The following is an 18,077-nucleotide window of genomic DNA, read 5'->3' on the forward strand; positions in this document are numbered from 1 at the left end:
AGGTGTTTGGTCTTTACATACAGAACAAAATACAACACTAGAAAAGATCAGCAGCCAATTTACCCTCAAGTTACATAATTGGACTACAACCCTATCTTAATACTAAAGGTTGCCACCTTCCTACACTCCTGAAACAAACATCTTCTCAAGGGAGGAGATAAGACAGCTGATCCACAGCAGAACTTAGGCTGAGAGATGGGTTTTCCTGATGATTCTATTTTGACATGACCTTAAGAATTAATGTTTGCTACTACAGTCAGACCATTAATGCCTGACTTGCTTCATGTTCCATGGGAAGTGCAGTTTTTCACTTGAGGTTGCTGGAGATCCAAATAAAATTAAGCAGCCTTAGACGGTGATTGGATGAAACTCTCATATAATTTGGTAACAAATAGGATGGTCTAGACTTGTAGTCCAGATTATGGCCAGCACTCTTTAAAGCCAATGGCTTTGCCAACAAATGTACTCTGTGCTGAAAGGTGGCATGAATTTAATCTAAGCCTTCTCCTAAGGTTTTGGGGTACCTGACGTTCCAGTGCTCAGGAAGGAAACCTGGGAAGGTCTGTGGGAGACAGGCTAGGTGAATCCATGAGGCTTTCCATGTTACTTATTTATCAAACACCTACAGAATGCTGACTATGTGCTGGGCACACAGCTGTGTGTGAATCCAAATAACCCATGAGGCAGACACACGTTTCCTCTTGAGAAGCCCATGGGCACTTCCCTGAGGTCACACGGCTGCAGGAGATGGACCGAGGAAATGTGGTTCCTGAGTTCATGTATGTATTTTGTTGGTTCAGTTGCTACAGAACAGGCCTTCCCCACATCAGCTTTTTCCCAATCCTCTAGCGAGCCCTGGACATGTCATTCTTTTCTGCCACCTGATGAGGCATGTAGGGATCAAAAAGAGCCCTAAAAGTTAAAAGCAAGGTGGCTGAGATCCAGGGAGGTTGCTGTGACCCAACCCAGGGTGTGGGGCAGCCCACGATGCTGTGAATGTAAGAAACCTGGGACTCCTCCTTCCCAAGAAGGCCAGCAACAGCTCTCCCAGGGCTATCCATCATGGGTTCCATTCAATGCAATCTCTGCAAGGGATTTTCCTGGGAAAGCAGCCGAAGACACAGGCATAAAACTTTAAGATGTGTGGGTAGTTATTTTGAGGATGGTGTGTCTTGAGGACTTGACGCCCAGGCAAATTTAAAAATAAGCAGGTTTCCAACGTCTAAGGATGGGCCAATCTTGGAGGTTATTGAGTAAAAAGTCAACACCGTAAAGTCAATTACACTATTGACAGATACTCTTACAAGGAGATTTCACATCATAATTATATGCAAAGGAACCTGGCAAATAGAAGCTGTGTAATGATCAGCTAATAAAAGTAACACTTCATCTATGTCAATAACAGTTTCAGAGTTAAGACAAACAAACATGGCCTTTGCCACTCTGTGGAGGAAAAAAAAATCCCTGAAAGACAAATATTTTCACTTAAGGAGAAGTCGCTTAGATTCACAAGGAAAACCTGTCACACAAAAGAGAGTGGGAAATTGTTCTTTAGTGGGTGCTAATGACTCTCCCGCCCTCCCTGGGCCCCAGCTGAACAGACTGGGGCAGCAACCCCTGTAAACATCTGAGCACACACAGAATACTTGGGCACTGCCACGTGGTCTGGGAGATAACATTCTGTGTTGTTCTAGTCTCCACTGCACTGCTTTCCTTTTTAGCCTTGGCTGAGTTTGGGTTCCACTGACATGTGGCCAAATTAAAAATGTTAAAATTATGATGAATGTGAAAATGCAAAACAAGATGTTTTTCCCCAAGCACTTCTTAATGGGTTTTACACAGACACTGATTAGGCAGATGCCTCCATAGCTATGTTTGTGTTCCTTCTTTCCAAAAGCATCTCAGTGTCTACTACCTGCCCTACAAAAAGAGGGCAAAGATACTACAAGCAAGTACCCCTAATGTTCTAGAGCTTACTACCCCTCTTCCCCTAATTTCCCTTAAAACTGAGGGGGGCAAGTTCAGAATTGGTATTTGGACAACTAACTGCTAATGCACAATGGTTTTCTTTACTGGTTATCTCTTTTTTTTTTGACAGAGTCTTGCCCTGTTGCCCAGGCTGGAGTGCAATGGCATAATTTCGGCTCAGTGCAACCTCCACCTCCTGGGTTCAGGCGATTCTCCCATCTCAGCCTCCTGAGTAGCTGGGACTATAGGCACATACCATCACACCCAGCTAATTTTTGTATTTTTAGTAGAGATGATGTTTCACCATGTTGGCCAGGCTGGTCTTGAACTCCTGACCTCAGGTGATTTGCCTGCCTCGGCCTCCCAAAGTGCTGGGATTACAGATGTGAGCCATCGTGCCCGGCCTCTTTACTGGTTATCTGTTTATGCAAATCGTAACTTGCCTAGCTTCTGCAAACTATGGTTTCACATTTTACCAAAACGATTTTGTTCAAAACTCCTATGATGCTCAGGAAAGTCACTCCTTAATTAGACTATACATCCTTTTGTAGTGGACAGAGATGAAGCAAGCTGTGCCATTACAAAGCTATTGCCACTCAGTCTCAAACCCACCCTTCTACTCTGTTTCCCAAACTGGGGCTGGGGCTGGGGCTGGGGCTGGACTTTACCACTGGGTTCCATGTGAGGCTCCGCCACCAGGGGGTGCCATAGAGAGACTGAGAAGGTGGTGGAGAAAGATAGAACTGGCTCCTGCCTGTTTCCTGTTCTTGTGCCACCCAGCAATGCCTCTGCACCTCAGCAGCAGCATTCATTCTCGGAGGTGCCAAACCCAGTTTGCAGTTTTTCCAGCACTTGCAGAACTATGTTCCCTTAGAGGCACCAGCACCATCAGAGGCTGCTTCCTAGTCCCCGCCCCCCATGCAAAGGTGAGTTTCAGCTCCATGGGGCGATCATTCCGACCTCTTCCCTTTGTTCCGTCAACCCTAGAGGTGGTAGCTGCCTCCTGCAATGACTCTCTCCATGATACCCTGAGTTATCTTTTACCCTTTCAGTTACTTAGTTAATAACTTCCTACCTGGTTCACAGCTTTGCTTTCTTTCTAATCATTTTGATTTTTGCATGGTCTCACTCTGTCACCCAGGCTGGAGTGCAGTGGAGCAATCTCGGCTCACTGCAGTCTTGACCTCCCAGGCTCAAGGGATCCTCCCACCTCAGCCTCCAGAGTGGCTAGGACCACAGGTGTGTGCCACCATGCCCAGGTCATTTTTTTTTTTTTTTTAAATAGAGATAAGTTTTCGCCATGTTGCCCAGGCTGGTCTCAAATTCCTGAGCTCAAGTGATCCACCCGCCGGAGCCTCTCAGTGTTGGGATTACAGGCATGAGCCAATGTGCCCGGCCTCGGCGAATTTTTAAACTTTTTGTAGAGCTGGGATCTCCCTATGTTGCTCAGGCTGGTCTTGAACTCCTGGCCTCAAGTGATCCTCCTGCCTCAGCCTCCCAAAGTGCTGAGATTATAGGCATGAGCCACCACACCCAGCCCTGGTTAACATTAAAGTCTCTCTGTTCAATTACTTGGTGTGGTTTCTGTCTCCCTACTGAACCTGTCTGATACACAAGTTTGGCTCAGAGGCTGTCTTGTTTTCTTTTACTTTGGAAGGAGCCCAGCTGAGGCACTCAGTGGACTGGATGAGTGGCAACTTTCAACAGAAACAAGACTGTTTTGCTGCAGTGCTTTGTTATTCTCTAACTAGAAAGAAACCATCGGTAGTTGAAATAACACCTCAAGAGGGAACTAACCAGTAAAATTTGTCATCATAAATGCCATGAGAGTAAGAATTAAAATGAGAAGGCGGCTCCTGTTGAAGGTCCACCTGTTGTCCGCCTGGCTTTTCTGTGCCCTTCTATAAGGCATGGCTGGGCCCATAGTGAAAGCTACTCTTGAAGGCACTAAAAAAAATGGTCAAGAGGATAAACTGTAAGTCTATATTTAGAATCTGCTAATAAAAATACATTGTTGCTCCAAGCAAAAATAGTTCACCGTCTCCAAGTCTTCTCAACCAAGAAGGTAAACTATGAGGCAACATAGGAAAGATTTTAAGAAAGAATGAAAAACAGAGTATGTCTTTTTCAAAAATGTGAGGTAAGAGCATTGGAATTTTGGCTTCATGGAAAGAGGCTTACCACTTAGGAACTCAAGAATTATTGACCTGAGAGTAGCCAGGAAAGATACCGGGGAGGTACAAGAAAAACCTTTCCATGTATTTTTGGAAAATATCCCCTTGTCAGATTAGTAGAAATGATAGTGGTTTTATAATTTGTTACTATTCTAATTGCTAACAACTTCCCATCTTATCAGAACCTACAGACCTTTGCTCTGAAGATTATGCGACTTGTCCTGACAACAGCAGGAGGAGTTAAAAGACAAGCTCATGGAGAAGCTGCACATGGCAGGGGAGTTTGACCTTGCTTCTCCCTCAGGCCCAGCTAAACACACTTTCTGGGTTGGTTTCCTTTTGGACATGAAACACTATGAAAGCAAAATGGCCTTCAGGTGCAAACTTGATCCGTAAATGCAGAAGGAGACGGATGGTACCTTCAAGGGATGCAGCTCAGTGAGACAGGCTTTTTCTAAACAAGCAACCAGGGCCTGGCACATGCAATAGTGATGAGGCATCAGACAACTGATTGAGAGCTAGCCCTCATCCTCAGGACACAAAGCACCCAGGACAGAAAGGGACACACAGAGAAACTGCTACCATACAGGGTCACTCATTGAAGGGCTAAAACATGGGGCTAATCAGTTCACGGCAAAGAGAAGTTTCTCTGATGCTGGTTCCCAGACCACATTAAAAAAAGCATTGGGAAGGGATCATCTTTTGTGTCAGATTTTGAAGGACGTGCTGCCTTGCATATGAGGGTGAGGGGAATCTATGCAGACAAAACTGTATGAATAAGATGGGCCAATACTGGGCATATTTGGGGAACACATTTGGCTCGAGGAGAAGGAAGGATTATCAGGGTGATGCAGGGGCAGTCACAGAAGGTGCTTCTGCAGACAGCTAGAGGGGCACGGAGTTAGGAAACTGGTCTGGCAGTGGTGGATGGATGGGCAGGAGTGGGTGTAGAAGCAGCTGGCGGATGGGAGGAGGCTCCACCAATGGTGCCTATGAGGGCCGCAGGCTGGCGGTGGACCCTGATCTGGGGCTGACAGTGGAGATGGAGAGCATGGAGGAGAGAAATGTCCCAAGGAAGGGTTCATGCGGTTTGGCAGCTGACCTCATTCTTGGAAGCAGGGGAATGATGCCACCTGCTATTTATAGACCACGTACCAAAGCTCGCCTCACATCTGATTTTGCATTTGATTTTCCCCGCAACCCCTGGTAGGAGGCAGGAGTTTCACAGATGAAGGAACTGAGCCCAGAGTCACAGGACAGGGGAGGGACAGGGCTGGGTCTTGCGCTAGGCCCGTTAGCCTAGAGTCCAATTAATATCCTGCCTTCTGTTTTCTTCTACCCACCTCTTACCCTGCCTTCTTAGAATAAAAAACTTCACTTGCCTCCACCTCCTCATCTGTAAAGAGACCAGGATCATCTGGTGGCCCGAGAAAGAGAAGGTGGCATTTGGATTGGGAGTTCTTGGGGTTACTTTCACATTTCTGAGCACGCAAACCAGGTTTATTGCTGTCACTCATTCGAAGCAGCTCCTCTCTGTCTCCAGAAGGGACCCCGTGGACAGAAAGCTGCCCTTCCCACTCCCCAGACTGGCTCTGCCCAGCACACTCCCCCCTTACCTCATGGCCGCTGTCACCCCAATGGGAGTGATTGGCAGCGGCCGCACGCCAGGAAACAGCCCTCGGCTCAGGACCCGCGCTCCATTTTGGATCACTCCTGGAGGAACTGAAAAAGCAAAGGGGAGAAAGACACCGCACGTGAATTCAACTGTGAAGATTTCTGTTCCAAGTCAGAAATTCTGGATAGACCAATAAGAGAGAAAGAGAGACAGAGGGCAGAGAACATGCATGGAGCAGAGACAGAGAGAAACACACACACACATGTGCACATACATGCACACACATACACACACAGTCACACAGACATGCACAGACACACTCACACAGTCATGCACGCGCACACACACACACACACGCAGACACGTACGTACACCTGCACATACAGACATGCACACACACACAGACACACGCGCACACACACACGGGGAAACAGAGACAGAAAAAGATACCCAGAGAGTAAGACAGACAGAAAGATAATCTGGTAAGTAAAAATCAGACTAGTAGCTCACAACCAAAGGATTAATGCCTAGGTTAAAAAAAAAAAGTGAGTTTTCAAAAGTAGCCTTCAAATAGTATTTTCTCACATTTATTAAACGTAACCTTTTACCTTCAGTCAGACCCTAACAACAACTCAAAAACCCCAACACTGTAGGACAGACACCTGGTGACCAACAAAAGCACCTCCCCATGCTTTGCCATGGGCAGAAGCTGAGAACATCTTTCCATTTATCCTTAATCCAACAAGGGGAAAAATATGACCCAAATTATCTCTCGTAAAAGCTGATTTTACAAGCTACTTGGCATCTCAGCACGCACCACACAGTTCATCCCCCCAGGCAATCCTCGTGGCCTGAGGAAAGGCCCCTCCCCGGGGTATCCTCTCAAGCAAATCTCCTGAGAAGTCGCTCCTCATCCCACCTTCTCCTAAACACATGCATCCCTGGAGCAACCCTAAGTCCCCCTTTCACCAGCGACCATCAGATCTTGTCCATTCTCCATACAAACTCCAAGATCTCCACACCAGCCTGATTTTGTCTGAGGGTTACCTAAGAGGAGAACCGCAGGGAATCCCTGATGTAACCTTTTCTAACCCTCCAAACAGCAATTTCATCTGGTCCAAGCTAATATTCTGCCATCTGCTACATCTACCAAAAACTCTCCCTGCGTCTGAGGGGCAGGGGAGCATCACTAAGTGAGAACACGGGTGAGCTTTCATCTGAGTTCTCTTGTGTGACTCTGTGCAGGTCTGTGGATCTCTGTTTCCCTCTCCGAACACTGTTCTTCCAAGACCCTGTCTACCATCATGGGTTCAAGACTCCCCAGAGCTCTGGCTGTGCCCATATAGTCCCTGGCACAGTCTCAGATAGTGGCAAGGTGGGTAAATAGTGCTTTCTCAAACAAAGACCGTCGAAAAGGCTCTAGAAAATTATGTATTCCAAAATGAAAACCACTCTAGACATTAGGTGTGTAAGCCAATATTATATGGGTAGAATAAATGCTTTTCATAAAACACATTGCCATACTTTTTACTTACATAATTTTTAGGTATCTAAGGACATGTTTTCAAACCTTGAATCAAACATCATGTAGGATGAACGTCCACTATTGAATACGCGGTAATTTTATAGGCTGTCAATTCTTTGGGCATTCTGCACTTCTTGCTAATAATTTTTGCCATTTATTTTCCTGGTTTGCGTAAGGCCTTTGTTACTAGGTCTTACAAAAGGTGGGATGGGTGACAGAATGGAAACTCTCGCCTAAGTCAGTACTACTATTACAGTCCAGGGTTCCATAATCTCCCCCATCACTTACCCTAATTAATTGTGAGAGCAGGCAGACCCAGATCAGTAGCTCCTACCATTCCTGATTATCAGCCTGAGTTCCGCTAACAGATCACCTTATCTGAGGCAGGAGACTTACCAAGTATCTTTAAATCACAGAACTGTTAGAATGTGGTATGCAGCAAATTATCATGTCTTACACAGTTGATGAATTCTCTATAAGAAAGAATGTCTAAAGCTTATATTACCTAATTTATCTTATCTGATTTTCAAGATTTCCTATAAAGTTACAGGAACCAGGACACTCTCATACTGGCGTAAGTCTAGACATATAGACCAATCGAACAGAACAGAATTCGGAAATAGACTCACACGCATGTGGTCAACGGATTTTTGACAAGGGTACTGAGATAATGCAAGGAGGGAAAAGCAAGTGTTAGAACAACCAGAGATCCATTTGGGAAAAAAATGAACCTTGAGCCTTACACCTCATACCACATATAAAAATTAGAAATGGATCATACACCTAAATGTAGGAGCTAAAACTATAAAACTTCCAGAAGAAAATATAGGAGGAAAAATAGCAATAATTCTCAAGGACAGACATATGCAGAAGACAGCAGAACTCTTGTAGATAGATGCTTTGGATGAAATCTATGTGCGTTGTCTAAAACGATAGGCTTTTTGTTTGCCTGTTTGGGGGATTGTGGGAGAGGGTTTCCGTAATTGTGGTGTACGGCAGTCTCCTAGAAATGGTCAGATAGCCACAGGTTCAGTTGAATTCTGATCTAATATATCCGTCACTAGGGATCTCAAGTAGAGCAACAACTTAGTCTGATATAATGAACCATGCTGATAAATAACGGAAATATTTAAAATCTCTAATACAGTTGTAATTCACGTCAGTAAAAATTATTACACTCCCATATACAGTCACTAAAACTTTTACCAAGTACTTTCCTATACATTAGATGATGGGGATATAAGGTAACTACAAGCAAGAGGGAGGGGGAGATAGAGCGAGAGAGAATGAATTAAGCAGGCAATGAAAATATACTATGGTACATGCTAGGACAGGGGGTCTAGAGGCAGAAAGGATGGAGACACCTAACCCAAACTAAGGGGTATTTGGGAAGGCTTCCTTCCTGTAGGAAGTGTCAACTAAACTGGAGTTCAAAGGCAGAAAAATGGCACATACAAAGACCTGGAAGTGATTTTTTAATGGTGCACAATGTGCTCGAGGAACTAAAAGGCTGCTTTTGGACAGCACACAATCCTAGCAGAAATGAGATGTGTTTGGACTTTATCCCATGGGTAGTGGGAAAACCATTAAACGGTTCTGAGCAGAGAAGTGCCCTGCGCTGCAGCAGCTGACAGCCAGGCTCTGCAAACCAACCTAGGTCTACATCTCATCTCTGTCAATTATTGATCGTGTCCCCTGAGCAAGCTACTTAAACTCCGTAAGTAAGATGGGGGACAAAAATGATATTTACCCAGGGTCTCTGGAGACTTAACTGAGTTACGGAAGGCACGAGTATTTGGAAAATACATGTTGGTTATCAATATCGTCATCATCAACATGATCAACATCCACAGAGGAATCCTGAGGCGGCCTGTGCTTTCTCTACTTCAGAGGAGCTGAAAACCCATAAGGAACAGAATGGGACAGAAACCAGACCATGCTGGAAGAATGTAGCCATCTTCCTGGCGACAGAGTTGCTGGAAGAGCAACAGATGCTGTTATGGTGCTTCTGTTCCCCTTGTGCATAGCATGTCATATCAGAGCCACCCTTGCAGCAAAAACACCCAAAACACATAAAGTTGGACAAAGACGAGGGAAGCCCTGGAATGGGAACAGAGCAAATCCAAGTTAGGGAGCGCAAGTTCTTCTTAACCCTGGCATAGTCCTCAAGCCATCTGCCAATCAAGGAAGAAAAGCACCCCTGGGGACACTGTGGCATGACAGAGTCCTCTGCCCAAATACTCAGAACCTGTAAGCACCAGGCGCATGGCCAGCAGAGAGGAAAACTAGGAAAGGAAGCCAGTCGTCACCAAGTTCCTACTGGAGACCATGTTCTTTGGATGTTCCTTGTCTCATGGAACCCTCAGGGATGAGGTATACTGCAGTGGTTAAGAGTGTGAGCTCTGAGCCACACAGCCTCAGTTCGGCCTCGCCCCGTTACTGGCTCTGTGGCCTTGGCCTAGTGCCTTCACCTTCCTGGGCCTCCATTTCCTCACTGGTGAAGCAGGCTTAAACATACCTTGCAGGATTGCTCTGGGGATGAAATAAGATAAGCTATGTCAACGGCTTAGCTCAGTGGCTGGCTCGTTATGTAAGCTCATCATCGTCATCGTCACCGTCATCCTTCTGCCATCCTATATCACCTCTCCAGCATCCTCTTACTAATGATCTACAAGGATAGGGCTGAATGGGGTCCGGACATGGGGAAATACTTTCAGCCCATTATGCTTTTTGTAGTTATTCCTAACTGCATTTACCTATTAAAACATCTTCCTGATTAATGAACAGCATTCACTTCAAAGAGAATCTCATGGACAAAGCTCTCTTGCAGCATTAATAGGCTTTCCCTGAGCTATTTCCTGAACCTCACAAGACTCCTGGCATGTAGACTCAGCTCTTCCTCTGAATCCTGCAGCTTGTGCTCAAATGAGCTGCAACTAAATGCTGCCTCTGCCAACCCTGGCACTTCTCCGTCCTCATCATTGGCAGTCTTCTCCATGGAGAGATGGCGGATGTGCTCGTGTTTGCTCACCAGCTGCCAGAAGCCAGCTGTGACACTTAACTATACCCCTGTCTTTCTCCTTTCTGTCCCCATCCCCAAGTGTCAGGAACGTGGCTTCTGAAGAACAAGTCACAGCCAGTCTAAAATGGCTCTGTTAGAGAAAGGCATTCTGAGGCCTACAGTTCACTACTCTACATTAGGAAGCTCGGTGGGAACATGAGTCCATTCTTCAGCCTTTTCTCTACCAGCAAATCTACTCTTTCCCTTCCTTTTACTCTGTTTCCCTCAGAGCATATTAAGACACCGAAAGACCAAAACCTTTACAGCCAATCTGACGCACCTGATGTACTGAAATGCACTGGCCTCCAGCTAAGTAAGACATCAAAAGGGCTGGACGTTCAAAGTCAACTTCTTCCTCGGATTTGTGGCTCTCTCCAGACAAGGCCCAGGCCTCTAGCATCATCCTTGCAGGTTAGGCCAGTTACGTATTTATCTTTTAGATGAGAGAATACCCACCCCTGAGGCTCTCAGGATGAGGGACACTGGCGCCACACTTCCCCACACTTGCCATCAGCCTCGTTCTCTGCAGTTAGAGAAGGACTCTTAAGCCTTCTGGTTTTAACTAGCAAGAAGGCAACCTTCACACATAAGAAGAGAGCCAAACAGAGCAGCACTGCTCATTGTAGATGCTATGATCTAAATGGGATAACGCAATCCTGAGAATCTTAAAAAAAAAAAAAAGTCCAAGGTCCAAGACAAACTCCTCCACGCTACACTGTCCCTCAGCACTTCCCCAGCTCCCCTCCTGAGGCTTAGCTTCCTTGGTTTTTCACAACTTCTAAAATTAACCTCTGAGCTCTTGCCGCTGCCTTTGGAGGGCAGCCCTGGCTAACTCTCTCAGAGGCCATAAGTGAGCAGCAGGTGATTCCGCTAATCCTTCCCTTTCCTAAAGTCGGCCTTTCCACCTGCTTACTTGGAAGCACACTGGGGAGGGGGCTGGCATGGGGAGACACAGCCTATTTCCCAGTTGTCTTCCCTCTGCTGTGCCTGGTGTGTCTGACATACATCCCAGTTCCAGGCAGGGGGAGGAACGCCTTCCCCCAATCCCTCCCCTTCCCTCGTTCCATTTTGTTGTTTTGTTTATTATCTAGAGTTTGTCTCTGGGAACCTTCCAACTGGGATTATATAAGCCTTTGAAGATGAGTAATGGAGATCTGGCTTCTCCTGACTAACAAGTCCTCCATTGGGGTTAAAGCTGACTCACGGGGCTTGTCAAAGGGGAACTGCAAAGCAGGTACTTAAGGAGATACTAGAAGCTGGAATGAGTCTACATAGCCATTTTGAGGGTGGGGAGGGTGGGGTAGGCAGATGGATTTGACTGGAGCATAATCCAAAGTCCAGGGGGTAATGAGCCAGCCGTGTCCCATGCTGACTGTTCTGAAGGCAGCATCCTATAGAGCGCGTGAGACATGGTGGCTCTCCTTGCAGGATGTTTCCTATGCTGCAAACGGGCAAAGTCTAAAAGGGCTAATGTCACATGCACAGCAGATGCTGCCAGGAGGACAAAATGTTGTAGCCTGAGGTTTTTATTAGGTGCACACTGCCGCTGCACTGCAAGTGAAGCATTAGACTGAAATGAGAGGTGGAGGGACCCCTAGGGACTCCAGCCCAAGCAAGACATGGTGTGCTGGGCTCCCTTGGGGCAACACGGACCCTCCAATGATAAAGAGGCTTGCTCTGCCTGGGGCTCTCACCAGAGTCTGAGCCATTTCCTTTGTGCAACCTAGTCAGCTTCAGACCCTGGACTGTGGCCAGTCTGCCGGCCTTGAGCTAGCTTTACAGATGCTGAGCAAGGGTAGGAGGAAGAGAAAAGATCTAAGTGGCTGCCATCTGGTGACCTGGAGTGGCTATGAAGGGTGAGGACAAAGGAAAAGCCTTCCAGCTATCCAGGCCAGCCTCTATCTGCTGGGAGCAGAACAGCAGCAGAGACTAGGTTGGTGGCCCCCATGCAAGCAGGGGCATCTAGCAGCCCAAGAGGTGAAAACAAGGGGCTATAAATAGCACCGCACGAGGAAGCTCTATAAACAGAGCCCAGCCATAGCACCAGCCCACGGGGGAATACAGGCAGGCTCTGCACAGACAGGAAATGTGTTGCTCTCCGAAGCCACACTCTCCACTCATGGGCAGTGGCAGGACCCCTCAACCTAGAGAAGACCTGGGATATATCCACACTGGGACACAGGCACACAAACACCCCACACAGGCTGCCCACACACCATCACTGTGGCTGGCTGGCTGTTGCCTTTAACCATTTTTGCACAGGAATAGCCTCTCACTTTTTCCAGGCCTTGGGCGATGCCAGCAGGGCAGGGGATGACTGCCTAATCATTCTGTCTGTAATGCTTCTCCCTTAAGAAGGCAAAGGACTGCCTCAAATCCCAAGGCAAATAACGTTATGCAATATAAAATGAAAAGAAAGGTGGTGGGGGTAGGGGGCATGGAGAAAGAGTGAAGCCAGAAAGAGCTAACCACAAGCTGCAGATACATTCCTCTGGTTGGGTTTATGGGGAGGATGGGCCAGCTGGCTTCCCAAGTGCACAGAGAAGACGCTCCATGCATCTTCACTCCCTTGCTAAGGAACTGCTCCAATCCTTGGGGTCCTTACAACCTGCTCCTTGACTATACTTGCCCTTGACCTCCAGGGCATTGAACCAGGGCTGGCGGTCGGATGGGACGGTGAATGCAAAGGTAGACTCCCTACTTTCTGCCCAGTCTTCACATTTACTTCTCTGTTATTCCTGTCCATGAGCGTCTCCTTCTGTGACCTTTGTAGGCACCCCGGGTTCTTTCCTTCCACTGTCTTGGAGCCCCGTTCTTGGCCTGGGGCTTTCATGAAGGCTGTGGCAGGATTTCTCACACAGCGGTAATAGCCTTCTAAAAAAAAGCCTTCTAAAAATGAGCCTACAGCTTCAAAACATGAACACTGAGCTTGTAAAACTCAAATTCAGCATTTCAATGTAAATAGGACCGTGGCTACCCTGGAAAAAGAAGTATTTACAGTTTGAGTGTTACAGAGATGGAAAGGGGAGGCGAACACTGAAAACAACGCACTTGTCAACTCATCAGGAGAAACCTTTTTCCTTTCCTACCTATGCTCAAGAATCCAGTAATCATGGATGTTTATGGAAGCTGCTGAGGATCTGTGAAGGATCAATCAGTCCCCTTGCCTGGCTTGGTTTCATTTCAAAGATATTCCAGGCTCCAGCAGGCCTGCTTCACCAGACTCTTCTCCAAAATGGCAGCTTGGTGATGAGGTCCCAGAAGAGACAGAAATTTCTAAAAATGGGTACTGCTTCGGTCCATTACGTTTAAGCTGGCCCCATGTAGCCTCTTCTAGCAGAAGGCCATGGTCCCATTTTCCCTCTGAACTTCAGCAACCAGCTGGAAGTATTTTTGTTAAACTAATGATCACTGTGTAGTGGCTGGGTGCAAAGGAAGGTGCTTGAATCTTACATGGCTCTGATGAAATCAGTATGTTTCCACTGGGTTGAGTTATGCAACTTAATTTTAGAAATCTTTTCAGCCTGGAACTTGATTACAATCTGGTCTGTACTTTTCCTGCAATGCCATCTAAGAATGGAAGTTTATTTTAAAAAAAAAATTTAAAAACATATACATTTCTCTGAAATATGAAACATCATTTAAAAACCACACTCCAGGTTAACTGCTAGTTATAGAGCTAGTCCAGTGACACATCTGCTTAGCAGTGGTGTTTGCATGTCAGAGGTGTAGGCAGTCCAACATTGCAATGGCTGGAGGTCTGAGCTTGGAAAGAGAGAATCAGAACTCTGGACTGTTCAGAACAGGTAATGGCAGCTCCAGGCAGAGGAACAAGTCTCCCTGAGAATGCTCAGCTGAATTTCTTGGGTCTTTTAAAATAGGAACAAATAAGAAAGGTTGGAGTCAAATATCCTAAAGCTGTCAGGAAGGCTGGGACAAGTAGAGGGGCTATGACGGATGGCCTGGAACTCCACGTAGTCCAATACTAACAAAAGGCACCTGTTTTGGGTCTGAGGATGGATGTTTTCCTGTGTGAAGTAGCATCCACTCCAAAGGCAGGGACTTCCCACTGCTCAGCAAGCCATGTGGCCCTCAGAGAGCCAGAACCCAAAATGAGCTGAAGGCCTAGCCATAAGAAGGAGACAGGTGAGTGCCAGCCCCTAAGCGGTGGTGTTGTAGTGGCGTCTGCTGCTTCATGTCACTATTTCCTCACTACCGTGTTTCATCAGTAAGAGGCTGTAACACAGCAACGTCCTAACAACAAGCTGAGCAGACCCTGGTAAACCAGCTGTCTGTGTGTTCAACAGGGTTCTAGCTGGGTATGGGATGTGGGCACTGGTACTGACCTCGAGTAGGGAGAAGGAAGGGACAGATATCTTTGTTTGAAGTCACTCTTCATCCCTTGGGAAGAGATCTTTCTAAAACCATATTAGACTATCTCCAGAGATGGTAAAAACCTCAGGTGGTGAGAAGAGAAGTCTCAGTAAGGAAATGTTGTCTCAAACTTGACATTGTTGAAGGCCAACAAAAAGAAGGTGAGGATGGGAGTCCTGCTTAGCTAAACAGCCCTACCCTGCTATCTGGGGCAGCCTGGGAGGCTGGATAGAAATGGTCCAAGCTGGTAGCGTGGTTTCATTTCAAAGATATTCCAGGCTCCAACAGGCCTATTTCACTAGACTCTTCTCCAAAATGGCAGCCTGGCGATGAGGTCCCAGAAGAGAAAGAAATTTCTAAAAATGGGTACTGCTCAGGTCCATTAGGATTAAGTTGACCCCATGTAGCCTCTTCTAGGAGAAACTACAAACTCACAGGAACAATACCTGCAGGAGCAAGGAAGGCCTCTTCACTGGGACTCATTAAAGGATCTGTTTCCCTTTCCCCAAGTCTTAAGTCCTGAAATTATATGAGAACTTTCTCATCTTGGAAACACACCTATGCATTCATTCATACATATGCATGGCTGCATGTTTATATGCATATGCATGTAATCATGCACTTATGTAGCTTTTAAAGTGATTCTACAAGGGAAGTTCTACTTTAGCATTAGTTCTTCCTATGACCTGGTGTATAAATGAGAAGGTTAAGTTCACAAACTATGGTGCTGTAGGCTATAGAAATATCTACTCACAACCTGCTTGTATCTCAGGGGGAGTATTCAAAAGCATCATGGCACTGGCAGCATCAATGTCAGGATCTGGAAAAATCAACCAATAAATAACATTATTTACAACGGGGCCGGTGTGTGTGTGTGTTTTTCCCCCTGCAAGTTACAGTTTATGAATGCAACAGAGAAAAAAAAAAATATCCAGCAACTGGATGAGCTATCCCAAAGGCGACTTTCTTCCCAGTGGGATTTGAGAAGAAGAAAAGGTATTCTAGAATGAGATTTAAGGATCATGTTAGTAAATTTTTCATCACACAAGCATGGTTTCTTCTCATGTTGTTAATTTTATAATTTGCACTGTATGTTCCTGATAAATTGCTGATCTATGCACCCCCACAGCTTTTACCGTGGGGTGAGGAGCAGGAGAGTCAGTGACAATAGGAAGTTCAGCCATAAGAATTTTTAATGAACTGGGGAAAGCTCACAGCATCAAGAAAGCATTAAATACACCTGCATCTAGTGAGATACAAACAAGACATGTGGTCATTTCCATTTGTCAGCAGAATGTAAATTGTGTTTCACGAGGTTATGTGTTTGTAACAGCGGTGTGGATGTGGTGAAGGCATTAAAAAAAGCACTTAAAATATAAAGAAAAAAGTAAAGTTCTGATGTTGAGGGCACAATGTTTGCTTCCACTTCTATTACTGCTTTTAATATGGGTAAAAAAAAAAAATACTCATCACTCCATTGCTATAATTCTTAATAGGTTTCTGAATCCTTACTGATCCACCAGTTGACAGATGGCAGGTTATATAGAGACAGAGAAAAATATTATCCTTTTATAACTAAATTCATTTTCCTCTGAGAAACAGCAGCTCTGCTGCTATGGAAATGAAGGTCACCATGGCAACAGTAAACAACCCCCAAGAATGGTCACTGAATAGGCTGAAAAGAACATCTGCCCCAGAGCAGCGTCCCAGCTGCCCTGGGGCGAAATTCACTAATAGTGCGGTGATGCCGCGTGACAGAAGCTGCCGCCTGTGCCCTGTCCAAATAAATGAAGTGTGCAATTGAAGTCGACATCAAAATGCCTTCCCTTGCAGATTACTGCCTCTGTGTCCGCTAAACCCAATGACTAATGATGGGGGACAAGGGGCTCACACTTGTCAGTTTTTGTACAAATTACATACCAAAAAATTCAATTTACTACTAATGGCTCCATGGCACCTTATTTTGGATATTATGCTAGAAAATTACTTTTTTAATGTTTAAAAAAGTACATTTTTCATACTTTATATGTGTGGTTTAATTCCAAAGGAGTAACATGATGTGGTAAAAAGAGGCCCACAAGCGATTAATGATATGGATGATGCTGGTTCCCGAAAACAGGGTCTCAAAAAAAAAAAAAAAAAAAATAGAACTTGACTTTGAAGAGTTTTTTTTCTATTTTGCCTGCAGGAGGCCTGTTACTTACATTCCATAATGGACTAAAAGTTTATTTTAATAAGTACATTATATGAGAAACAAGTAAATTAACTTATTTGGCAACCCTAGGGGTGAAATTCCTAAAACAGTCACCATTTCCCACTGATATTAGTATATATATATAACTATAATATATAATATATATTAGCTAATATAATCATTAATCATCAACTAACATATATAAACTATTATATATAATAATATACATACTATATTAGCTATTATATATAATAGTATATATACAGTTTATATATTTGGCAACTCCAGGGGTGAAATACCTTAAACAGTCACCATTTCCCACTGATATTAATATATATTATATATTAATATATTAACTACAATGCACATTAAATATGTATATGAATATTATATATTAAGGTATATTATATTAACCATTATATATAATAGTATATATTAAGTACTTATATATAATATATAATAAACTATGCATACTATTATATATAATCATTAATAAAATATATATTGTTATATGTAATAGTATACAGTTTATATATTAACTATTTTATATAAGTTAATATATAAACTACAAAATATCAGTTTATAATAGTTGTATGTAATAGTTTATAATACATAAATTATATATTATATATAAACTATAGTTTATACTATTACATATAATAGTTAATATATTATAAACTATATATTAGTTTATAATAGTTGTATATAACTTTATAACAACATATGAATTATATAATATATAACATATATGTTATATGTAATATAAACTATATAAGCTATATAAACTATATAATATAAACTATATTATATAATATAAACTATATAAATCTTACATAGTTTATATATACTATTATATATAATAGTTAATATACACTACTATATATAATGGTTAATAGTTTATACTATTATATAATAGTTAATATATGTATACTATTATATATAATAGTTTATATATTGATTAGTTGAATTTTATATATTTAATATATAAATATATAAGATATAGAAAAATATATATATTTATATATAAAACCATTCAGCTAAAAAGCTAAAAGTTCTTCCCACTGCCCCTGTGGCTCCCACTGCCCCGGGTCCCTTGGTCCCCCACAGGGCCTGTTGCCTGCAAGCAGCACTCACAGCCCCAGCATTCTTGCTGGCATCTCACAAGT

At 44.1% G+C, this 18,077-nt stretch overlaps 1 protein-coding gene across 12 annotated transcripts in view; it reads right to left on the reverse strand.

Annotated features, from left to right (window-relative positions):
- Nucleotides 1-18,077, reverse strand: part of FOXN3 (forkhead box N3) — a 460,655-nt gene that overhangs the window by 18,788 nt on the left and 423,790 nt on the right. For 5 of the 12 annotated variants that reach the window (XM_019009497.4, XM_055361190.2, XM_055361191.2 and 2 more), the window contains 2 exons: nucleotides 15,472-15,537; nucleotides 5,759-5,864 (listed from right to left, as the gene is read on the reverse strand). In XM_019009497.4, coding sequence (XP_018865042.1) covers nucleotides 5,759-5,864; nucleotides 15,472-15,537 — 172 coding nt within the window. The remainder of the gene's footprint in view (nucleotides 1-5,758; nucleotides 5,865-15,471; nucleotides 15,538-18,077) is intronic. The other 7 variants (XM_055361192.2, XM_055361193.2, XM_055361195.2 and 4 more) reach the window with 2 other exon arrangements.

The sequence above is a fragment of the Gorilla gorilla genome, chromosome 15 (assembly GCF_029281585.2).
Source record: "Gorilla gorilla gorilla isolate KB3781 chromosome 15, NHGRI_mGorGor1-v2.1_pri, whole genome shotgun sequence".
Classification (NCBI taxonomy): domain Eukaryota; kingdom Metazoa; phylum Chordata; class Mammalia; order Primates; family Hominidae; genus Gorilla; species Gorilla gorilla.